Below are 24,231 nucleotides of genomic sequence, written 5' to 3' on the forward strand. Positions count from 1 at the left end.
ACTTACTACTGCTTTATAACCAGATCGGTGTTGTGGCAGCGTTGAGAAAAATATCATAAGAACAAGAAGATCTACTAGAGACTGAGGGTTCATGTCGAATATCTAAGAGTGTCTTCTGTTTATATCGGTATTACACCATAACGAACTCTATCTCTCTAGGTGAGATCGGGTAGATATGAGCTGCTTCGTAGGTACCTAGTGTATAATACCATATCTTCAAGTGGTCGTGGGTCAGTGAGGATATATAGGTATATACTAGGTACCTAAGTGACTGTATAATATTGGAGTTATGGGATTGAGGCTCCAAGCCTTGTACAACTAAATCATCACCGACACATCTACAATGCCGCTGGCTCCCGATCTTGTCTTAACACCTTACCAGTGTATTCAAGATGCCAAATTCCTTAGAAGAGTAAACAACCTAGTCTCATCATTATATATATATGTACGTATGTATATCCATCACAACACTACAATACCACCCCCTCTCTCTCTAAAATCTACCCATCTACTACACATCCTTATACCCCGGCAACCCCCCATCCAGCACAACCACATCCTCAAACAGTGCCAGCATATCCGCATCTCTCGCCAACACCCCCAACACATCCCTCAAAACCGACCCTCCACAATTCTCCTCCTTTCCCCCTTTCTTCCTCCTACTCTCCTCCACAAAGTCCAGCCGCAGCCCCGGCGGTATGCAGTTGTCCTGCGCCCGCGCCGCGCGCAGCTTGCAGATCTCCGCGCCGCGGCACTGGTCGTCGTCGCACCTCTCCTTGCTGCTGGGGTGGGCCCAGCCCCGGCGTCGCCGCGCGAAGTACTCGTTGAACGCCGTGACGTTGCGCTCGAGCGCGTCGGTGACGCGGTGCCAGAACGCGGGGGTGAGCTCCTGCTTCTCGTCCCACACACCTCCTCCTCCTTCTTCTTCTTTTTCTAGGTTGGCGACTAGCGGCCCGTAAACCTCCTTCGCAGAGTAATACTTGGTCCACTTCGGGCCCCCGGGGCCGCGGAAGGAGGCGGGGTCGCTCATGTTGGCGATGTAGGTGGTGGCGTCGAGCACGCCGAAGGTTACGGGGTCAACGGTGTAGACGCGGAAGGCGGGGTGTCCCGAGGTGGGCACGAGCGAGGGCGCGATGTACGATGTTGCGAGGGCGGTGCGGTGAGAACGGGAGGAGTAGTCGGAGTACGAGAGCTCGAACTCGTCGAAGTGCGTGTGGCCTGCCCTCTCTCGTAAGCAACCACACCTCAAGAGTAGGTAGGTAGGTTAAGGGGTAAAGAGAAAGAGGGTAGGGGATAAGAAGGGAAGAAAACGTACCGAAAAACATCCCCGCAATAACCCCCTCATATCGCACCACAATCTGATCGAAGTAATTCGAGCCGTCATGGAACGCATCCCGACTCCCCAGCGCCATATGCCCGATAATATAAACCCTTTCTCCCGCACGCTCCGCAGCATCCAGCTCCTCAACCAGCCACGCTAGCTGCCCGCTCGGGTCCGTCTGCATCGGCTCCTCGTACAGCCAGTAGTTGTGCGCGTAGTACAGGTTCGTGCTGAGCGAGATGATGCGCAGGGTGCCGGTTTTGCTCGTGTCGTTGCTGGTGGGGAATTCGTGCCGCACGGAGTACGCACCAAACTCCCGCGTTGTCGCCGCGGCGGCCGCGCCGATCCACTGCGTCCAGGTCGACGAGAGCACGTCGTAGAGCCACTGTGCGCTGTTCTCGTCGCTTACATCACCGCCATCCCCTTTCTTCCCCCCCTCCGGCGCAGTAGGCGGAAACGAGTTCGCGGGCGACGCCTCATGGTTCCCCGCCGTGCCGTACACATGCAGCCCCGCGCGCGCCATGCGCGCGTACGCGTCCTCGATGTCGAACTTGTTCTGCGCCGTCGTCGTGGCCCAGACCGCGTGGTCGACGATGTCGCCCGTGAAGATGGCGAAAGAGGAGGGAACGAGGGAGTTGATGGCGGCGTACATGCTCTCTTCGAGGCTGACGGGCGTGTCGCACGTGTGCTCGCCGTAGAAGCGGGCGGGGGAGACAATGGGGGTTTCGGCGGGGGGAGAGGGGGTGGTGTATTCGCTGGTTTTTGGTTAGGAGCGTGGGCTGAGAGAGGGGGGGAGGGGTTGTGGGAAGTAGGGTAGGCAAATGAAATTATTCTCGAGTTCAGAACTACTATAACTATAAATAACTCATATTCAAAGGTACGTTGGTAAGGGATACATGCTGTCTTGCTATTGATACATATGTGATACTGGATTCAGGGGCTTCATACTTAGGTAGGTACTTACCGGCAACAAATCGGCTTCGAGCAATTCGCCGTCGCACCCACGACATACAGAGGGTCGACATGTATATCGGAGAAGTGCACCACATACAGCGGCTCCAGGCCATCACTCGGGGCCGGCCTTACTGGTTCCGGCTTCGGCGACGGGAACGTGACGTTGTACGCCGTCACCTCGGGGTACGGGCAGAGGCCCATGAACGCGACGCACGCCAGCTGCGACGTGCGGGAGCCCAGGGACATGTGGCGCAGCCCGTTGGCGATGATGGGGCCCTCGAGGGCTATGGAGCCTTCGCAGACGTCGTCGTCTTCGACCTGTATGGATGTGTCAGCGGGTTGGTGTTTGCAGCTAGGTGGGTGGATCCCCCCTTTTAACAAGGAGAGGAAGGTTGGGTTGGGGTGCTGCATACGCCTGAGAGTTTACACAGCTTCGTCGCGACGTTGATGAAGAAATCATCGCCTTTCCAGGCAACGAGTTTCAGTTGTAGTAGGATGCCCTTGGTATAAGTCAGTAACTATAAACTCATCTCGATGAATACCTATTCCAGTAGGTATATAAACGACCGTTTACATGGGCCTCAGGGGACGTAAGTAAACTCTCACCTCGCAAGTTGCGCACGACGCCGGGCTTTGTGCATCCTGCCTATTACCAGCAGCGATGGCTTCAAAGTCCAAGCCACCCGACGATGTTCTCGGCGTCTCCGGGATCAATACTTTTTGGCTTCCGTGGTCGAAAACCTCATATGCTGCGACTATGTTCTGTCCGATAGCTACGCTCGCAATCAGGGACGGGAGTAGCCGCCACATCCTTTCACCGTCGATCCTACGGGGGACGGGTAGAGAGCCGAAGCCGTGTTACTATCTACTACTGAACAACCTAGGTGGGTTACCTAGTACCTAATTAACAAAGGGCAAGAGACCAGTATGATACATACATGGTCTTACGTGAAACGTTTATTAGAAGTGTTAGCTTTGCACATTATTTACCTATTTCGAAGGGAAACTCGGGGGGTCGTTGTTAGGTCTACCAAATGTAAATCGTGATCGCCAAATGCGCCACTGGAATTCCCACAAGTAGCCGCTAGTTGGCTCTCACCGTCAGCCCTAGCTTTTGGATTGCGTAGCGGAAGTGTCCACTGCCCAATCATGGTAGAGCTAATGGAGATGCTGAAAAGGGTACCGGATCACCCTGCGATCCCCCACGGGCCACTAGGTAAAGTTAGCTGGTGCCAGCTTGGTGGTCATCTGATATTTAGTACTATGTACGTATCTGTCCACGAGGTCATCATGACATAATATATATAGATCATATAGATCATATAGATCATATAGATCCGAGATATACCGCATATGCAGGGTCATTTCAGCCTCTAAACGACCTAGGTTGCATTTGTTTAGTATGTCAGCGCTATAACACCCTCTCATCCAACGAATAGGATCCTGCATTCGAAGCCTTCTCTCCTCAGCTGAAATATGTCAGTTCGTTTGCTAACTCTATTCGCAGCTTTAGGTACTACTAATAGTAGTAGCACAAAATAGGGGAAAAGCATCTCCAGCCAAGCTTGTGTCCTTGAAGTGTTCCAAATACAAGTTGTACATTGATGATAACACTCAAAAGTCCTAACTAGCTACTCAGGTACACACGCAAATGCAAAGAACGCCGGATTGACATGCAAAGCAACTAGACCAGCCAAATGTTCCGTGATACCAAGCGGCTAACCTAGACACATCCATCATCCATCCATCCACCTAGCCAGCCAGCTAGTCAGCCAGTCAGCCAAGCCATACTGAGCCAGCGTACTTTGGCAGTACCTAGCGCAAGCCGCGATGCACTATTACTCGACCTATATGCTCCTCACATCTGCCACCCAAACAAAACGAAAACAAAAACAAAAATCACCAGTTGAAAATGGTGTCACATACAACCCGCCAAAAAAGGGGAGTGGTTTTTGATGCCAATGAGCAGAGATGCCGACCCAAGTCTCGACATGCAGCCAAATGCCAACCGCTATAAGTCTAATATGCCATGATTTCATGCTCGTTGACCATAACACCTTTTCTTTTTTCTTTCGTTTTTTGCTCCCATCCGGATAAACCGCCCTATTATCGATGACATGCCCAAACACCTAGGTAGATACAACCACAGCGCCACTTTCCTGGGGGAGAGGGGCGCCTCTCATTGTTCCTTGTAGAGAAGGGGTTTTAGAACCTCGAGCGCTTTCATGGCCTGCTGACTCGAGAGAATAACTGCGCCGGCCCGTGCCGTCGAAAGATACGATAGCTCGCTGCTGACGCCGGTTTCCTCCATGTCCATCTCGGCAATGAGCCGCCCTGCAACGCCTGATACGATACCCGTTGCCTCTAGCGGGAGATTCACGAGATCGAGAAAGATGGGGACGAGGTCGCCTTCCGTGTCGCCTACGAGGGAATCACCGAAAACGCCCAGATATTCTCTGTCTAGGAGTAAAGATGGAGGGTCTTCCTGAGCTAAAGTGATGGAAAGAAATCTAGGCTGGTTGGCCAGAACGGATATGAGACTGGTATATAGTTTCGTGTCCACGTTGTCCAGCCAACTTCTCCGATGGTGCCCGTTTCCGGACGCCTGCCTGCTTAATTTCGGACGGCGACCATAATCTACTAAATGTGACGGATTCCGGCCCGAGCATTGAACCAGACTGAGATAAGGACTAATGTATGGAACGACATTTCGCTTTTTTAACAGGTCAAACGCGCGGACTTGTAGCTCTGCTACGGTAGATGGCGGTGGTGTCGACGGAGGTTCGCTATTCGAACTCTTGCCACGAACATGAGACATTGCGCTTGGTGATACAAATGCTGACTCGTCCTTGTCGAATTCGAAATTTCGAGCTAGCAGTGCTTGTACCACTGTCTGCCGATCTTTACTGGGAACCAAAATGAAATCCGAGTAGTAAGTGGTAATGAAGAAGATGGGTACACCAGCTAATGCCAGGGGTGAGGTCAAGTCCATCACCCTACTACCCGCATCCATGCCAGCACTGATCACCGACAGGATTAGGTACGTATCCTTGGATATCGTAACGGTTTTGGCGACATTTGCGGGAAGACGTTTAATGACTGGCTCAAAGACATTTTGAGCCCAGTTGCTGTGGCATACTACTGAACACTCGACGGGGGTTATGCTTATGTTTAGGAATCCATGTTTGTTGTCGATACTGAGCCCTTCCGCCTCATTGGCGAGGGGGTCATCCCCGCCTTGAGGAAGAAGGACCTGGAGGATGGGCTGCAGAAAGCTTGGGTACAGGTTCAACGGTATGTGTATTAGGCGGAACGTCCCATCCTAGAGTGAGACAAGTTAGTATAGTTAATTACCTAGTCAGGAGTTAAGCGACATGTTTTTGGTCGCGTGCATCGTAGGTTGTACCAGAATATGCGTAATGAGTCTTTCTTGGTTTGTGTTGCACATGGAGATACCCGTTCGTATCTCGATTTTCAAGATAACCTTGGAACTGTGGTGGCGAGCAGTTATGGTTACTGCTGCATCGAAACGGGGTTCCCGGTGTCATGAATTCAAGAGGCAAAGGCAAGGGATGGCTTACAAGAAATGATATCTGAGCATTCATAATGGCAAAGTCGTATTAATGACGCCGGTTAGATCGCCGTCAGTGGCCCTGAGCATTCGACCCCCGAAGATCGGGGATCAAAGGACCCCTAAAAGTGCACGGACAGAGATATGACCTATCACGGAGGGCCTGGCTTGAGCTGTGATGAGCTATGATTGGTGAGATGGCTTGTTCCGACTTGAGTTCCGGATTCTCTTGGCTCCTTTCAAAGATCCTTTGAGATGATAGATCAGATGGACAAAAAGGGTCAATCAAAAATAAAATAAAATTACAGATTAAATAGGTAGGTAGGTCAGAAAGAGGAGGGAAGGGATAAATAGAATTAATAAAACACCAATGTCAACAAGTAAGATCCAAACCCTTAGATAGGCGCGGCAAAGATAAAGAAAACTTATGTAGGTTAGTAGTAGCTTGCTTCAGGAGACTAAAGACTCGGTAGGGCTGTTGAAATGGAGATACTATAGAACACTAGACTTCGTTGGGGCCACTAGTCTTAGACCGTCTCGTCGACGGAATAATATAATATCTTTGAATAAACTCTTGTCAAAGTTGAGGGTCTGTTTGATAGACCTAGATAGCGTGACATGGCACCATTGGACTACTGGATGGCGGAGTCCCACAAGGATCGACGCCGTCGCGGCCTCCGGGACGAAGTCCAAGTAAGGGGATTAGCTGTGACGGGCCGTAGTCGCTCATCTATTGTTGCGGATATAATGCAAGTTGACGCAGCTGCAAACAACCCGAATTAGACCCTTAAAGGTAAGGGGTCTAAAGATAATAACCCTCGATGACCAGAAACACCGAGAGGGGCTTGGTTGGTGAATATGTAACGATACCTACCCACCTATATTAGAGGTCAAGATGAACCGACGAATGCGAGGGATGCCAATGTTTATTTATGTTTTTTTTTTGGGCGGCATGGTGTAATCTGCCTACTAGGTAGATACCATAGTACCATACTTACCCACTTCTAGCTATTTACCTACCTAGTAGGTGCCTAGTATGTATGTAGGTAGTAGGTAGTGAAGAAAGCTTCGCGAACATACATGGCTGATGTTCCTGGGCGCAAAGCTAACCACCTATTCGCACTTATGCACGCCATCTGCTCCTAAAAGGGTAATCCGCTAGGATGCAGAAGGGCTTGCAGTGGGCTTGCAGAGGGCGTGCAGAAGGGGTGCAGCAGAAAGGGGGGCCGAGCAGCATACATGTATGCAGCCACTCTCGACATATCATCTACAGGCTGCGCTATGCTCGACTTGACAACAGCTCCCCCCGACGCGTACATGGTCGAGCTTGGGGAGGAGCTAGGTGAGATTGGGAGAATCTTGCAGGATTGGTTTTCATAAGGGTGCAACTTTGCAACGCTGGTCCGCGTGGGGGGCTTGGAGCTTGAATTACCGGGAGATGTATCCTGCTTGACCTCCCCTGCAAGGGAGTTTCTTCTCTTCTGCATGATGATGTCTGCCCAAGAGGGGTGGGCTGCGTTTCCTATTCCCCCAAATCCATACCTACCTATTAGTAGATAGGTAGGTAAGCCCTGGAGGAGGGAGGCAATATGCTACTGCAGAACGAGTTGGATGGAAGCTCTGTCACACAACAGAAGTGATCGACTTGGCTAACCTAGTAGGTAGACGAAGAATATGCTATGCAGGTGAGTGCATTATCTGAGGTGCAACTGTATGATTCAGTGAGTTGTATGATTATTATATTGAAGCCTTTATGGACGTAATGGGCTAACGATGCGGACATTGATGAAGGGGCGTCCATTGGTACCTGAGGTCGGGAGATTTACCGTTGATGCATGAGTTGTCGGTGCATTGGTATCCATTTTCTGGCCGAGATATTTGCATATTTGCTGGGGAATGGATATGTACGTATGTATCTCCATACGAATCCCACCCCCTTGCTGCCCCGCATTTTCCCATCTCGAAGCTGTTTGGTGTCGAGTCTCAATGATCTTCATCACCGTTGTCGCATCTCACAGATTCCCACTACATGTAACACCGTAACGCCATTTGTCTAAGGTTGGCGTAACGAGGCTGCGACTAGAAATATAATATCGAACGTCTCTTGTGTCACTGAATACTACAATCACGACAAGTTGCGTGATATCATGTCGAATATTCGACTCGAGATGTCATCTTTCATCTTTCAATAGTTGCCTCTGATCACAAAAATTGATCAATCAATATCGGCATCATTTCCACTTGCACCTCAGAATACTGGTCCGGCCACAGTCCTAAGCCCTCGAAACTAGAGCCGAGTGTAACCATGTCTTCCGTACCATCTCGACCTACGGCAGCCGGACGTGATGTATTCCGGACTTGAAGTATCATTCATCCCACGCATTATACATACGCTGTAGTATCTCTTCGGGTTCCTACGTGTACTTTTTGCTGTGCCATACGGAATCAATCGCGCAATAACGTGTGAATGACGGCGCCAGTCAGTTGTCAGAGCCAGGATTCTATTACTTCTGGCTCACCGGGTACCTTTCTTTTCCACCTGCGTGGGAGTGAATACGAATACAGGCTAGTCCGGCAAGATATAGATGAAACTAGGCACAGCTGTCGTCATGGATAATGAAAACCAGACCACATCGAGGGGCTATGAAGCTCGTTTCTCGGGCGCCGCTAATAATCCCTACTAGAAAAGTCCCTTCCTTGGCGAAGGGACTGCCTTCGCTAGCCGATGCTGATGGCTACCTTGGAGATGACAGTCTCGGTACAATTAATTGCTTCCAGGGCTAGTCTGCAGACACGCGTGGGGTTGTATGTAGCATTTAGGCGTATTAAGCCGTCATCGAGAGCTGGGGGGTTTTTAAACAGTAAGCCCATGTTCAGTGTTCATATTGAGAGTTTGACATGAATCAGGTCCCTTAAAATTCTTTAATGAAGCAACGGTGAAAGTTCGAGTATGCTTTTTTCGGCATGATGCATTTGTTCAAATCGGTTTGTATCAGGACAAACTTCCACTGGCTTGATCGATCGATGCAACCTACATATACCTATGGTTAGGCAACTTTGCCGCGGCCCATTGATCATTGATGCAGGTTCATGCATGCCATCGACCTTTGTATGCCCAATTATCGTCCCGGTTTGCCCGGCTAACGCCCAAGGTGACCTTCTAAACCGCCTGGATGGCAAACCTGGCGGGGGTGAGGACAGGCAACTGGCCCAATTGACGCGGGATCTGCAAAACCCCGGATTCTGACATCAGTCGATTTTTGATTTGATTGCTGATTCTATACTGCTGCAGCTCGGTGAAGACAGACGTCAGTGCCCGTTCGGCTCAAGGAGTCACCCGTTTAACGCCAACCACAACCATATTTCGGGGACTTTCTCGATAGTCGAATACTGCCTCCACCCAGGAATCTTGTACTAGTTCGGAATGCTGCTGGAGAAATAGCCATCTATCGGTCACTATCAAGGACTCGGTCACAATAGCGCTAAAAGCCATAAGGGACCAAATGGCACTGAGTTCTCGCTTACGCGGGCCATATGACTCTTCGTATCTCGCGATCTCTTCATCGGTGATATCGATCATTTTCTCCCTGATTATGTCGCAGTACTCATGATATTCCGAATTGGTAGTGAGCTTGGTGATCGCTCCTCTCACGTACGACCCGAACGATTTATAGCACGATTTTCGGAGAGAGCCGATGATCACAGGATTTGTGCTGAAGTTAAATGGACTCTGGGATGAGTTGGCATCATTTTCCACATCACTTTTGTGATGAATCTTGGAAATAACGCCTCGGTCAAAGAATATCTTTTGTAGAACGGCACGGTAGAAGTGTCGGGTGAAGAAGGAATCACTTTCGGCTTCTGTCCAGTTTTGCGGGGCCTGACATGCCATCATGCGTGCTGTTATATTGAGTCGAACCCCAACATCATTGTGGCTACATAGCCGATCGCTCATCGGAAATCCCTGTGGGTCGCGTCTCTCAGACTCTCTAACCACACGCCCATTCAGGGCTTGGAGACTGGGTCTCATGTACGGGTGTTTGTACGTGGGGGGGCCTAGCTTTTCTGTCATGAGGTTGTAGCAACAGCCGACGATGGCAATAGCTTGGACACGTGGGTTGAGAATTAAAGACCGGATACCATGATGCGATAAATTTCCGCAAGAATGAATGGAAATGGCCATCAGACTTGGGTCACCCCGTCCTTTCTCTTCAGCAAGAGGGTCGTCTTCAAGTTGGTTGATCACGTCCGTCAAATCTCCCGATTCGAGCCTTCCTTCGACATAACGTATAAATCCCTTGCCTTCCTCAGGAGTGTAGATGGGTGCAAATTCCGTTCGAGGTCTGAAATCAGGGACATACTCGCCCGAGGGTTTTATAGGTTTTATAGGATTTGCTGCTCTTCTTAATGCCCTCTCATCCAATTGGTCTGGAGGGGTCATGCTATCAAGTTGTTGCAACCAGAGTTTTTTGTTACGTATAACCTTTTGCTTCTCGGAAAGGCCCGCATGCATGTCGAGTTCTTTAGCGCCGATGATATTGTGTTCTCTACCCTCGACGGCAACAATTTGCTTATTGTAAGGAGAACTTGCTAACGCTCTCCCTAAATAGTTCTGCCCGCTCCCGAAATCGACAAAATGTGTGATTTCTTGATGGTAATTGGCAGCGATGTCCTTGGCGAGCGTGTCCACGTAACTCGCAAAGTTGCTCACCTCGTGGATCTTTTTCGGCTTCATCCCAACTGAGACCATACGTGTCAGCTTAGGAAGCTTCTCCTTTTTAGGAGAGAACTTCCTTGCCAACGAGAACTTCCTTATACTCCTGATATACTGGGCCAAGCTCTCTGGGGCTTGAAGATCTGGAGAATTATCAAGATCATCCCTCATAAGGAGATCCAGAAGCTTCATTGGATCACATTCTAAGAGGAACGGTTGCCAGTCCTGTGGTATTGTAGTATGAAATAGGCCAGGATCGTTGGTAAAGAAATCCAGAATATGCACTCCTCCGCATAGTATCTGGAAGGTGTCCGATGTAGTGGTGAACTTAAGAAGCTGTTCAACATATTCCTCAGTGCTGTTCCAACAGTCTGGGTACGGCAGGGGTTTGTCCGGCCTCATATTTGCACACCTGAGTCTGTCGTGATGTTAATGGATGGTTGAGATGAGATTGAAGTTACAAAAAAAATTAAACGAAGCAATCCAAAATGAATTGGGGCATCAATAATTTGATATTGCCCAGTGATAATGATTGGTATCCAAATGTTAATATAGCAGGTTAGGTACATATATGTATTTAGTTAGGTCCTAGGGTATGTTAATGCGTGCTACTAAAAATTACGACCGAAAAACTAAAATCTGCGCTGTGTGAAACATAGGACAGTTGTTTGGCAGCTGCTACGGTCCACGTTCACAAATGCCTGTGCTTGCCGATCCCCCATAAAAGAAAGTACGAAGTAACTACTAGTAGTACATACTGCTGTACTTCATACCACCACGTCATTCGTCTAAGCCGCGTCTTCTGCAAATCCCTTTAATCAATATTTATTCCATACCAAGTTGTACATCTTGAATGCCATCCATCATCCACCATATACGCACATATACACCAATTCCACAACTGGATGTTCGCTGAGAAATACCCACTGTAGAGCACAGATGTAGCCGGTAGATGCATTGGCGCATCTTGAAGCCACCAGCAGGATGATGTCCTCAACGAACGAGGAGGACCCTTTCCTCCAAGTCCAACAGTGAGTGCGCAAGCTTCTTTCCCTTCCCTTCCCTTCCCCTCCCTTCCCAAGACTACCTACACACAAGCAAGCATTGATGATTAATAACTAACCAATCCAACCCACCCAACAGAGATGTTCTTGCGCAAATGCAAACCGTGAGACCCCTCTTCGCCTCGTACCTGCGCATCCGCAGCCTCTCCACCTCGCAAACCTCCCCCGAGCTCGCCTCCGCGCGCTCCGACCTCGAGCATGCCCTCGCGACCTTAGCCGAGGACCTCGCCGACCTCGTCGAGTCCGTGCAAGCCGCCGAGTCCGACCCAGCGCGGTACGGCCTCTCCGCCCACGAAGTCACGCGGCGCAAGCGTCTCGTGCAGGAGGTCGGCGGCGAGGTCGAGGATATGCGTGACGAGCTGAGCAAGACCGGAACCGCAACCACAACGTCCGGCGCCCCCAAAAACCGCTCCTCCTCCGCAGCCGCGCGCGCCCGGGCCGCCGCCTCCGGCGACCTCCCCCCTCCCAGCGCGTTCGCGCTCGAGAGCGAGGGCGGCGACGACGACAACTACACGGAGTTCGAGCAGCAGCAACAGTTGCAGATGATGCACGAGCAGGAGCAGCAGCTGGACGGGGTGTTCGTGACGGTGGGGAACCTGCGGCGGCAGGCGGACGACATGGGGCGGGAGCTCGAGGAGCAGGTGGAGATGCTGGAGACGGTCGACACCCTGGCCGACCGCGTCGGCGGCCGCCTGCAGACCGGCATGCAGAAGCTCAACCACGTCATGCGCAAGAACGAGGACCGCTACAGCAGCTGCTGCATCGCCGTGCTCATCATGGTCTTGATCATACTACTGGTGCTGCTACTCGTGTTATAAGTAAGGATATTACGGGGGAGGGATGGATGGATGGAAGGAAGGGAAGGGCGTTTTCAATTGCGATTTTCATTAACATAGATGCCCCCCTTTTCGGGGAGTGGCTTTTGGCGTGAATGCAAAGGCACATGACGAGTATCACTGGTGGTTTTCTCATTTTCTTCTTGCTTTCTTTCTTGTATAGAACCAAGTTACGTAGGGACGCAACGTCAGTAATAGAATTAAGAAAAAATATCCTCAAGAATATTACTCCTCGTCCTCATACCGTCCCCACTGGGTATATTCCAAGGTGCTATGAGTAGTAGCAACCTATCTTAGCCGCATTAGACGCCTGCTTTATGCTAGTTTACTTTATGTGCCAGTTCCCACCAACGCCACACGTAAAACAGAACAGGGTCGTTATCCCCTTATACCAATCCCCGCCAAGATCATATCTATATCCGAGTATCGTACAGGCAGGCCCGTTTATAATTCCAATCCGATATCCCTCTCCAAGATCACTCCCAGGACTTTCAAGCCCTTTACACCCGGAGTTTGTTCCACCGCCTTACTGGGTAGTTCCTTGAGGGCCTTTCGCAGTGCAGCAATGGCTGCGCTTCCGTAGAACTGGATGAAGCGCTCTTCGTTAGTTTCGATCATAGATCGGAGAACTACGCATTGGGTGTTAGAAATCTCGGCTGGCGGCGTGTTGACTATTTTTGCCATGGCAGTCCAGTACTTCGAGGGGGGCCATGGGTTTGTATTCTTCGAGGCGGAGAAGTTTCTTAACGATATTGCGGCATATCCTGCCGCTAGACCTTTCATTCGATCAACATGTTGCTGCTCCAGGACCCATCCCCCAGGACCCTTCTTCCATCCAAGGCGGAGGCGGCCTTGTTCTGTCTTTTCACTACCGCGATAGCCGAAGAGAACGGGGCAGGCCACTCGGAACTTGGCCATTAAGATGTCAATTAGGCTCTTGCCACGCCATAGGTAGACCTCTTTAGAAAATACCATCGCTACGACGACCCCGATAGGATCGGCAGTTTTGGGTTGGGCTCCACATTCATTAATGAACTGGTTAATCACAGCTTTTGCAAAGTGGTTCAAAAGGTAGATATAGAGTGATGGAAGTTGGGGTTCGTTATATCGGGCACCCTCTACTGGTTCTCTTTTGTCGGTGATGAATTCCGAAGGGTCGACTAGCTGGCTGGGGACGGTGCCGTCGAGGGATTGGTCGAATAACGCTTGTATAGCGGCGAGCTATTGCATGTTAAGATAGGATCTAAAGCATTTGTGAAAGAAACATACCTGTTGTCTATTACCACCTTTCTCTCCCACAAGCTGGCCCATATTCTTTCTTAACTCTCGGCGCATGTCTCCCATCCGCTGCTTCAAAGCTGGAGATAGTTTGGATTGTTGTGTGAGGGATGCTCGCAATTTCTTTAGATTCTTGTGTATTTCGATGTAACGATCAGGGCCAGTAGGAATTGGAGCTGCTATCCCGTTGACTTGAGTAACGGCTGGTTTGAATGGCTGTGCAAAGGGAGAAAGGGGACGGGGAGGTTTCGCCTGAGGTGCAGCTGGTGATGGGCCGGGTGGCTGTGATAAGAGTGACTCGATCTTCACGCCATTTATAGCACCGGGATGGCCAATCGTGCCGTTCGACGCGGTAGGTTGCTGACTACCGAACAAAGAAGCTGCCATATTTGATGCCGTGCCTGACTTCACCGTCGATGGCTGAGTGGATTGTGTAGGATCATGGGTAGGAATAGAGCCATTCGGCTGCTGGGCAATTGGAGCCGACGGGGTCGGTGGTTCCGGTTGCAACTTAGGGACCTTTGTCAGCTTTAGAACCCGAAGACGTTCTTCTTCGACTCTAAGCTGTTTTTCAAGACGAATTCGTTCCTCCTCTCGTCGTTGCTCTAGCTGGATCCTAAGCTCCTCGTCCTTGAGCCTCTTATGCTCCTCTTGTGACTTGTGCTCATAAAAGACCCTAATGGCAGTCTCGCGGACACGGTCATGTTCGGCTCGTGCTGCCTCTAAAGCATCTTGGTGACTGAGTTCTGTATTACGAACTGTCGGGAGGACGCTAGGCACAAGAGGCTGGCCAGGACTAGGCCATCGAGGTGATCTGCCGGCGGCAGGGGAAGAATCAGCCATTGCGTTCTGCAAGTCTTGCTACTGCATTGCGGATCGCAGAAATCTGGCTTCGCTTCGTGAGTAAGACACAGTCAGTAGGTAGCTGTGGACGAAGCTGTTGTTATGTATCGACAATTATTAAGGCTGGGGTGAATGAATAATGGCAAGATGACTTCCGCCAATAATCGTGTGCGCGTCGTACGGTTTGGGAGAGTATGAAGAGTCCCGAGTCTATTTAACTCCTTTGGTGTATATGTAGGACACGCGTGAGTCAAGGGTAGGGATTGTGAGCGGAAATATGTTAATGGGTAAAATGAAATTCAAATTGAAAGGTTCCAAATCAATGGGATTGGCGATGGTCTAGGATGATGCTTTTGGAAAAAAAGATTGACCGAATTGCCGTTATTCTGCCGGCATAATTCTTTCAAGAAGGCAACGCGGTAAGAATGGAGGGGCGGTGAAATAGCACTAACTAGTCGCACTACGTAGTTAGTTGGAGTCTTGGAGAGTTGCGCCGAGTTCTATCAGTTGCGAAGAGGAAAGAAGGAGGAAAACACTAATTAAAGAAGTAAACAAAACAAAACAAAACAATAAAAAACTGAATAAAAGAGCATCTAAAGCTGTAGGTACATGTATGGATATCAAATCACCTAAAAAAGCAATTGTTTATTATTCGCGCCAAATTGTATATATATACTTCGGCGTTCATCAACAGCTTCAACTAGATAAAGCTACCTACAATTGAAGCTTTTAGCGGATTTTAAATACTAACCTAGGTACCTAGGTGCCCACCTACATTAATCACTCCGTCATCAACATTAGCTTCAACCCACCCATATTTTTGATATGTGTGAATGCACGTACCTGTTTGATGTCCACTTAGTTAATACCTACCTACCTAGACAGGTACTAGGTTGATATAGTTATCCATCGTATTCAATGTTTTATATCGATATGAGTAGACTGGTAGTAGACTGGTGTAGTCCATAATGACCATTGCTCTTTTAGAGCTTGCCTGACTTGTAAGTTGACCCATATGCACCTAATAATAGCTTTGGGTCCTTTGAGGTTGGGGCCTCCCTGTTTCTGGTTCATGTACCTAATATTAGTAGGCATACTATTACGGTACCATCATTGAAATGGATACAATATCTACCTAACGGTCCTAACCAACTAACCAACTAACCACAGATTGATGACACTGACATCACATTTTCCTGCTGAAGTAGAATGAATATGATAATATAGAATATCTATAAAGCAGCAAAATCATATGCAGCTTAAACGCATGCCTGACTAAGTTCAACCTGCGAAGCTTCCCTAGTGTAAAGTCCTCCAAGAGCCCTGGTCACTTGCTTCAATGTTCTAGCTTACTATAGGTGCATATGTGTTTCAAGTACCATTCGTTTTACTCCAAGGGCCAGCTCACATGAATATTACTACTGGTATGTAGACTTTTATGTGTACTATGTAAGCATCATGTAGTACGGGGATGACGGTAGCGATGGATTTGTACTAATCATCTATCAATGATACCTACCTACATGTAGGGTATCTATTACGCTAGGTTAGATTAGTAGGACTTGAGTGTTGCTGCCACTTCTTTTGTTATATGCAACTGGGTTTGAGCAAGCTTGGCCGTAATGTTGTTGCTGTCAATCAATGGATGTGTGTACTATTATGTACTACATGTAGGTATATGTAGGTATGTTATGTATCAACATTCGTAATAACTGCCTTGTACATAAGTACACAGATATCATACCTAGTATTGATCCCAGAGGTTCTTAGACACATGCATCTAGAGGCTTCAATAGATCAATCCCACTCGCAACATCAATGATAGTACACATTACGTGATATGTATATAGCAGTACATGCTTTGCCTTGAGATGCTGTACATACATACCTGATGTACATGATGTAGCTAGTAGTGTTCGACGTCTGGCTCTTTCTTTTTGTAGATGTATCCATTGACGCAGCTGTCAATTCCAGAGAAACCGTGGAGCCACACAAGCATCTCAAAGTTTAAAAGTCTAGGTACAGTACATATACCTTAGCTTACTTTGCGTGATGCACATATGTACATATTGACTGTAGTACATATGTAAGTATTCAATATTACTAGGTATCAATATGTATGATACCAATCCGTACAATACATCGCTAGCTGTAATAACCTCAGGTAGGATATGTATAATTATAGACTTTACGTCCTCATTACTTCAATGTTCCAAGACTCGTCAGTTGCTATTATACAAATCCTGTCTTCGAACAAAACAATCGCTAAAAAGTAGGCCGTTTAAGCGCAAGGACAAGGAACAAGGACACCTTTTGGTTGCCCTAGTCTGAGCTCGGGCGTTGAGACTAGGTGGGTAGGTAGACTACCTGGAGCTACTAGGGCTACTACCTGGCAGCAGCCTGGGCTACCTAGCACTGGGCTGCAACTTGCCTGCAACTTGCCTGCAAGAACTCTAGACACACGACCAGGGGCAGGCGTACTATCTTTGTACTGTACCTCGTAGCATCACCACATTTCAAAGAAGTTGGCCAATCACAACATTCCATAGTTTGTCTAAGGCCTGTCCTGCCAAGACCTTTGCCCCATTTCGCCCGTCTTCGTTCTAGTCTGGCTAGTCTTGACCTCACAGTCCTCTTCCCCGTATCCAGCGTAATCCAGGTGGCCATTGGAGTTGATCTTCCCAAAATCTTCAAAGCTTGCCAACTTCCATCTTCCATCACCACATCCCTCCCTCCCGTTTCGTCTCGTCTCTCTCCCTATCTTTTCTCATCACAATCATATCACACCCTCTCTCAGCACTTTATTCACATTCCTTCTCTTGGGATTCAGATATTTACACAACAGCTTTGCAGCCTCTTTCAATCCTCTCATTTACCCTCCTTTTGTTAGTCGCAAAAGTCCACGCAATCATCCAAAAAAAGAAGAACGCAACTACCACCAGCACCACCACCACGCACGCACACACACACCACCACCAATTTTTTGGTCAAAATTAACAAGCAACTCGAGTGCCCACCCCCACTACACTGGCTGTCGCCTCAACTTTCAATTCGGTTCTTCCTAATTAAGTTCAGGATCGATTCCTACTTTTGGTCGCATCCCAACGTACAATCTTACAGCTTAGGTAGAGGTAGCCCAATATGGAGCACCAACAGCCTGCTCCCCAGGCGGGAGGCGTGCCCGGACCTACCGGCCGTCGACTTCATATCGCCCATCGTAGGAGCCCTTCTGAGCTAACCCCGCTGATGAGCATGTTCGCAAACCCTGGAAGTAAGTGAATATATTTCCTTTATTTCCTTATCTATGCCTGCCTGCCTGATGTTAGCTGTCATTCGATTATGAGGTCCTTTGAAGCTAACCGTAGTGCTTCATCTTTCTTTAGTGGAGCAACTTGCTATTCAACAGCAGATCGAGTTGTTGCAGCAGCAGCAGCAACAGATACAGGCCACACAACAGCAGTACATGAATATGGGAATGATGCAGCCCGGCCAGCTAGGTCCTGGCGGTTCTTTCAATCCCTTGCAGCCAGGCATGGCAAATATGTCACCACAGACGGCTTTTCAGTTCCCCAACCAGCTTCCACAGCAGCAGAACGTTCCTATGGGACCAAGTCAACCCATGTCACACCGTCGTAACCAATCGGCTCTCCCCAACATGGGTTTGGGACCTCCACCGGCTCCTTCGGCTGGAGCCTCCGGGTCCAACTTTGGGCAATTTGATAACTCTTCTGGTCAGCAGAACCGCGAAAATGCATCTCGAGGAGGGCGAGGTGGAGGCGCCGGTCACCAGCGAAGACATTCTTTAGCCCTGGCAGACGCCAAAAAAGCTGCTGAAATTGCTCAGCAAAAACGAACAACCTCGGGTTTTCAGTTCCCCGCCGCGGGAGCTCCGGAAAGCTCTAATGCCGACGAACCCAAGCCTGCCGCTGCGGATACCCCTATAGCACAGGGTTCATCCAACCGCGGCGGACGTGGCGGACATGGACGAAGTCAGAGCATGGCCTCCAATTCTCGTGGCGGCGCTCGTGGCGGCGGCTCCATGCACGGCAACAATAATGAGTCTACTGACTTTGGTGGTCGCCGTAGCAGTGTCGTAAGCGGTGGCAGCGGTGGCGGCGGCGGCCATGCTCGCACTTCCTCGCGCAACTTTGAGGGCAACTGGCGTAACCAGCAGCAGGGCCAGAACCAGGGTCAGGAGCAAACTGGTCAGGGCCAGCCAGGGTTCCAGCCAGGCCATCGTAACCGTGGCTCAGTGAGCCAGCAGTCCATCTCGAATATCGGGGCATTCCAATACCCTGGCCAACCCCAGCTTATGCAACTTCCTGGGCAGATGCCAATGATGCAAATGTATCCTGGTCAGCAGCTTAACCCTATGCAGCTCAACCAGCTTCAAGCCCTCCAAGCTGCTCAGATGAATGGTCAGCATCTCGTTGGTCTTCAAGGGAGCCAGCATGCACCACAACTCGGCGGCCAGCAGTCGCAGCAGCAACAGAGGAAGACTCTCTTTACCCCATATCTTCCCCAGGCCACCTTGCCCGCACTGCTGGGTGATGGACAGCTTGTTTCGGGTATTCTCCGAGTGAACAAGAAGAATCGCAGCGATGCGTACGTGTCTACTTCGGATGGCCTACTTGATGCGGACATCTTTATTTGCGGTAGCAAGGACCGCAACCGAGCCCTAGAGGGCGACCTAGTTGCTGTTGAGCTTCTTGACGTTGACGAAGTATGGTCTCAGAAGCGCGAGAAAGAAGAAAAGAAAAAGAGGAAGGATATTACTGATACTCGTTCTGGATCTACTAACGGCAATGCTCAGTCTACTTCTGGCAACGGAGAAGAAGCTGCCAACGGCGAAGGCGGAATCCGTCGACGTGGCAGTCTTCGACAGAGGCCTACACAGAAGAAGAATGATGACGTCGAGGTGGAAGGACAGAGTCTTCTCCTCGTTGAAGAGGAGGAAATCAATGATGAATCCAAACCTCTATATGCAGGACACATTGTTGCTGTCATCGAACGTGTTGCCGGCCAAATGTTTTCTGGCACGCTTGGTCTGTTGCGCCCTAGCTCTCAAGCGACGAAGGAAAAGCAGGAGGCCGAACGAGCCGCCCGAGACGGCGGTCGGTCTCATGATAGTCGCCAACAAGACAAGCCCAAGATCGTTTGGTTTAAGCCTACTGATAAGCGTGTTCCTCTTATTGCAATTCCTACTGAGCAAGCGCCCCGAGACTTTGTTGAGAAGCATCAGGACTATGCCGATCGCATATTTGTTGCATGCATCAAGCGTTGGCCCATCACATCGCTGCATCCCTTCGGAACCCTTGTTGAACAACTGGGTAAGATGGGCGATTTGAAGGTCGAAACTGACGCTCTTTTGCGCGACAACAACTTCTCATCTGATGAGTTCTCTGAAGCTGTGCTCCGGAGCGTTGGCCTTCAGGATTGGTCTATCGCTAAAGAAGACGAAGCTGTTGTTAGCTCACGCCGAGACTTCCGCGGCGAGAAGACGTTTACATTGAACCTGGCCGGGACCGGAGAGCTTGGCAGTGCCGTTCACGTCAAGACCGAGTCTGACGGAAAGATTGAGATCGGTGTTCATGTACCTGATGTTACTCATTTTGTCAAGCCAAACTCACTCGTCGACCGAGAAGCTAAGAAGCGCGGCACTGCCGTCCATCTTGTCAACCGCACCTGCGCACTGCTCCCCCCAAGGATTGCTGCAGAGCTTTGCACACTTAGCCCCGGTGAAGATAGACTCACTGTCAGTGTTGTTTTCCGGGTTAACCCTATGACCGGTGTAGTGGCTGAGGGTGACACTTGGATTGGCAAGAGTATCATCAAGAGCAGCGCGACGTTGGCTCTGAAGGAACTCGACGATGCTCTTGCAAACCAAGCTGGATACAAGCACGACACCGTTCAAGTTAAGGATGTCCAGATACTGAATGTAAGGAATTCCCAAGTCTGCATTGCTAGGAGATCTACTAACGTCATGACTCAAGGCTGTCGCGCAGAAATTCCGCGAGTCACGCTTAGGTTCCGAGGGCGAGCCTATGGCCCCTCTTCGGCTACTTCACCAGCTTGATGATGAGAATATTCCTATCCAACATAACATCTTTGATGCTACGCCTGGCACTGAACTTGTTGAAGAGCTTCTTCACAAAGTCAATGCGTCTGTCGCGCAAAAACTTGCCCAAGGCCTGCCTGAGAAGGCTCTGCTCCGTCGTCAGTCAGCACCAAATGCTCGACGCTTACAGACCTTCGTCGAACGCATGCGGGCGCTTGGATATGACATGGATACCACTAGCAGCGGCACGCTTCAAAACAGCCTGTTCAAGATTGACGACTCCGAAATTCGTAAGGGTATGGAGACTCTCCTGCTAAAGAGTATGCACCACGCCAAGTACTACATTACTGGCAAGACTAACAGACAACTCTGGCCCCACTATGCTTTGAATCTTCCCCTTTACACTCATTTCACAGCCCCCACAAGACGCTATGCCGACATCATTGTCCATCGTCAGCTGGAAGCTGTTCTTTCCGAAGGCAAGGTTGACTACAATGATGATATTGAGAATCTGGTGAAGACGATTGAATCTTGTAACACCAAGAAAGAATCCGCACAGAACGCTCAAGAACAAAGCATTCACATCGAGTCTTGCAGAATCATGGACAAGAAACGCCAGGAGGTGAATGGCGATCTCATTAGCGAAGGCATTGTAATCTGTGTTTATGAATCTGCCTTTGACGTCTTGATCCCGGAGTGGGGCTTTGAAAAGCGAGTACACTGCGATCAGCTACCGCTCAAGAAGGCCGAGTTCCGAAAGGAGAAGAGGGTCTTGGAGCTTTACTGGGAGAAGGGTGTCCCGAGCTCAGCATACGTACCGGAAGATGAAAGACCCAAGGCAGCTGCTTCACAGCGCATGTCGAATGCGATGGCAGCCGCTAGGCAGGCCGAAGAGGCTGAGAGGGCCAAGAAGGAGCGAGAGGAGGCTACACGAAAGCAAACGGAGACGGGAACCATATCGGCAGACGAGGTAAACGCTTTGTTTGACGACGACGACGACAATGCTTCGGATATCACCGAGGCTATGGCTGGCGCGTCATTGGCAGAACGCCCGACTCAAAGTGTTCCGGGTTCTCCAGCCCGATCCACGTCTAACCCAGGTGTCCTTCACCGGACCAGGTCAGACTCGAAGGTACCCATGGCGGAAGCTGTGGAAACCCGACTCACGAACAAGGAGAAGTACTTCAAATTATTCGCCCTGAGAGAAGAAGGCGGTGATTACATTCAAGATGTAACGGAAATGACCAGAGTACCCGTGATCCTCAAGACGGATCTTAGCAAGAGCCCACCGTAAGTGAAACTGACATGCGTCCACAAGAGGAGAAAGAAACTAATAAGCGTACAGTTGCTTGACCATCCGTTCGCTCAACCCGTATGCTCTGTAAGGGGCTTTTTGCCCGGAGACATGAAGGAGTAATGAGCATGATAGAGCACTGAAGCATTTGGCATGTTGTTTGAATTGAGTAGAGCGAAATAGCAAACAGCGGAAAAGTAGGGTAGATTGACAGGCCGTTTCCTTGGCCGGCAACCCAACGAAGTGCATCTCTTAACTGTGTTGATAAAAGTGGATTATTTTGGAGATAGGCAGAGGAAACTTAGTTAACTGCCAGTCAACAGAGATATACGAGGTTGTGCCAACAAGAAAGCATTTATCTACGTCTTTGCAATCGCGATGACATGATTAACACTTCAAGGCCAAACAGAGTAGAACAGAACAGAACAGAACAGAACAGAGCAAAGTAGAGCAACTCGACTAAGATATAAGCATTTAGTAATTCGTGAAGAAGGATTCCACAGGACTGAAAATGAAATTCTCCTGAGAACTTGAAGGGGGGTTACCTACCCATTAGGTAGGTAGGTCCTAGACGCCTCCCTATTTATACTGAGGTATAGGGGTGGCGGATTACGGGGGGCATTACAGGTGAAGATATCCATCGATATGGATTAAGTATACATATGTAATTATATTATTGATGTATTGATCCATGGATGAGTAATACTTGGCATTTGCAAAAAGCTCAGACAAACCCGGTAAGATGGAATTCACGGATGTGCAATCTGTCACTGCTGTAACTGTTTTATGTCTACTTTCCGGACAAGGATGAAATGCCGTGAGATGGACTTGTCTCGATCCGAAGTGTGTCTCTCACGTGGCGTGTATGTAAGTGTGCTATGTAAGCTCCCTAACCTAGCACATAAGGCATAAGGCATCACTAGCCTCGGGAACATTTAGGGCCCGGATTTTCCAAGTCAATGTTGATTTACAAGATTGAGATCTAATCTCATTAGTTCAACTGTTGTACGGAGGTATTTAGAAGTGTGGAATCTGGTGGATGTGTACATAATAGCCCGTGCGAACTTGAAGATCTACATATCCATGGATGTACTTTGTAACTGTTATAGTTAACTACCCCCTGAATTCTTTTTTTCCTCTTTTCCCCTCTGAATCTTCTTCTCTCCTCCACCTTCAAGCCTACATAGTACATAGCACACTATCTGAGGTATTTTACACCTGCTGCAGTGCTGCACTGTACCATCTTGTAAGGGTGCCTGGTAATTTGAGGATTAGCGGCGACGAGAAACTCAGGATACGACATTTACTGTTCCTGTCATTTTAACCCCGTCTCCACCAATAGTAGGCGGTCTGCCTACCTTGGTAGTGTAGGCTATCGACTAAAAAGGAGATGTGGAACTTGGAAATTACAGAGTCGAGACTCGAGATGCAGGTTTATCTTTCTAATCCCGATTCATAAACTGCCTAGGTAGTAGTTATTGGGATTCAAAGAAAGATTCAATGTTGACAACTTGGTGCAGCATAGGTTGATAATACAGTAATATGATATTGTTACTGTAAGTTCTTCCTATTTTCATCTTGATAAATAACTATCGTTGGTATGTGCTTGTATCAACTATTTAACTATTTAGCAGCAGCGTGAGATTGCTTACCTTCTGACCTACCGGAATAGTTACAGATCGTGACTATTAACTATTAACCTACCCTCAGTTAATTATGTAGAGATTGAAGAGATTGAAGAGATCAAAGAGATCATAGAGATTGATTACATACATACGGTAACATACCTAATCTACATAAATATGGATACGGGGTCTCGTTACCAAATTCAATAGGATCTAGGAGCAGATCCCGACTTTTACCAAGCCGTCTCACAACAATTACGCCAGTGCGTCTGAAGCTTAAGTGTACCCTAGACACCTTGCATCATCGTTACTGTTATGTAAAGGATGTAAAGGAGGAATTGCTTGGCAACATTTCCAGTACCTAGGTAGTATGAATGGACGAATCAATGGATATATAAGTACAAAGTCTCCAGTTTCAGAGCTCGGCTTGCTGGCCGTCCGCTCTTTGAAACAGCATCTGAGGCAGGCTGGGCTCCAGGACCCCCGTGCGCCGCCCTCGGCCGTCCTTCCACAGTTCTTGGCTGCAACCCTCGTTACCCGAAAAGACAAAGATCTCATGCCCGGACCTAGCAAGGAATTTCATCTCAAATTAAGCAACCAGCTTTAATTGATAGCCCCGGCTGTCATTGGCCCGTTGGAAGCTTACTTGCTATATTTTTGTTTCGTTTCTTCC

At 49.1% G+C, this 24,231-nt stretch overlaps 5 protein-coding genes across 5 annotated transcripts; 1 reads left to right on the forward strand and 4 right to left on the reverse strand.

Annotated features, from left to right (window-relative positions):
• Positions 1-511: 511 nt before the first annotated feature.
• Positions 512-3,085, reverse strand: GGS25DRAFT_521717 (sphingomyelin phosphodiesterase; the record flags this gene model as incomplete). Its single annotated transcript, XM_049264101.1, has 5 exons — positions 512-1,218; positions 1,316-2,076; positions 2,286-2,593; positions 2,689-2,775; positions 2,882-3,085. The coding sequence occupies 5 exons, from the start codon at positions 3,083-3,085 to the stop codon at positions 512-514; spliced, it is 2,067 nt and encodes a 688-aa protein (XP_049116690.1).
• Positions 3,086-4,089: 1,004 nt separating this feature from the next.
• Positions 4,090-6,172, reverse strand: GGS25DRAFT_281736 (ACT domain-containing protein). Its single transcript, XM_049257471.1, has 2 exons — positions 5,857-6,172; positions 4,090-5,597 (listed from the first exon to the last, which is right to left on the reverse strand). The coding sequence occupies exons 1-2, from the start codon at positions 5,878-5,880 to the stop codon at positions 4,455-4,457; spliced, it is 1,167 nt and encodes a 388-aa protein (XP_049116691.1). The 5' UTR covers positions 5,881-6,172; the 3' UTR covers positions 4,090-4,454.
• Positions 6,173-9,171: 2,999 nt separating this feature from the next.
• Positions 9,172-12,243, reverse strand: GGS25DRAFT_514321 (methyltransferase domain-containing protein; the record flags this gene model as incomplete). Its single annotated transcript, XM_049262978.1, has 3 exons — positions 9,172-10,957; positions 11,753-11,983; positions 12,221-12,243. The coding sequence occupies 3 exons, from the start codon at positions 12,241-12,243 to the stop codon at positions 9,172-9,174; spliced, it is 2,040 nt and encodes a 679-aa protein (XP_049116692.1).
• Positions 12,244-12,673: 430 nt separating this feature from the next.
• Positions 12,674-14,989, reverse strand: GGS25DRAFT_281853 (GLE1-domain-containing protein). Its single transcript, XM_049257472.1, has 2 exons — positions 13,730-14,989; positions 12,674-13,681 (listed from the first exon to the last, which is right to left on the reverse strand). Exons 1-2 carry the CDS (start codon positions 14,579-14,581, stop codon positions 12,905-12,907), a joined length of 1,629 nt encoding a protein of 542 aa, XP_049116693.1. The 5' UTR covers positions 14,582-14,989; the 3' UTR covers positions 12,674-12,904.
• Positions 14,990-17,217: 2,228 nt separating this feature from the next.
• Positions 17,218-22,427, forward strand: GGS25DRAFT_490768 (RNB-domain-containing protein). The gene is made up of 4 exons (XM_049261025.1): positions 17,218-17,852; positions 17,965-20,519; positions 20,575-21,929; positions 21,985-22,427. The coding sequence occupies exons 1-4, from the start codon at positions 17,723-17,725 to the stop codon at positions 22,022-22,024; spliced, it is 4,080 nt and encodes a 1,359-aa protein (XP_049116694.1). The 5' UTR covers positions 17,218-17,722; the 3' UTR covers positions 22,025-22,427.
• Positions 22,428-24,231: the final 1,804 nt, after the last annotated feature.

The sequence above is a fragment of the Hypoxylon fragiforme genome (genome assembly GCF_022984875.1).
Source record: "Hypoxylon fragiforme strain CBS 206.31 chromosome Unknown GGS25scaffold_5, whole genome shotgun sequence".
In the NCBI taxonomy this organism is placed as follows: Eukaryota; Fungi; Ascomycota; class Sordariomycetes; order Xylariales; family Hypoxylaceae; genus Hypoxylon; species Hypoxylon fragiforme.

What these genes read in the sequence shown, in the direction of transcription:
- GGS25DRAFT_490768 (XM_049261025.1), top strand. Translation starts at nt 17,723, where the DNA reads ATGGAGCACCAACAGCCTGCTCCCCAGGCGGGAGGCGTGCCCGGACCT. An exon ending in CATGTTCGCAAACCCTGGAA is followed by an intron (nt 17,853 to 17,964) that starts GTAAGTGAATAT and finishes ATCTTTCTTTAG; the next exon opens with TGGAGCAACTTGCTATTCAA. An exon ending in GATCTTAGCAAGAGCCCACC is followed by an intron (nt 21,930 to 21,984) that starts GTAAGTGAAACT and finishes ATAAGCGTACAG; the next exon opens with TTGCTTGACCATCCGTTCGC.
- GGS25DRAFT_281736 (XM_049257471.1), bottom strand. Translation starts at nt 5,880, where the DNA reads ATGAATGCTCAGATATCATTTCTT. An exon ending in ATGCTCAGATATCATTTCTT is followed by an intron (nt 5,598 to 5,856) that starts GTAAGCCATCCC and finishes GTCTCACTCTAG; the next exon opens with GATGGGACGTTCCGCCTAAT.
- GGS25DRAFT_281853 (XM_049257472.1), bottom strand. Translation starts at nt 14,581, where the DNA reads ATGGCTGATTCTTCCCCTGCCGCCGGCAGATCACCTCGATGGCCTAGT. An exon ending in AAGGTGGTAATAGACAACAG is followed by an intron (nt 13,682 to 13,729) that starts GTATGTTTCTTT and finishes AACATGCAATAG; the next exon opens with CTCGCCGCTATACAAGCGTT.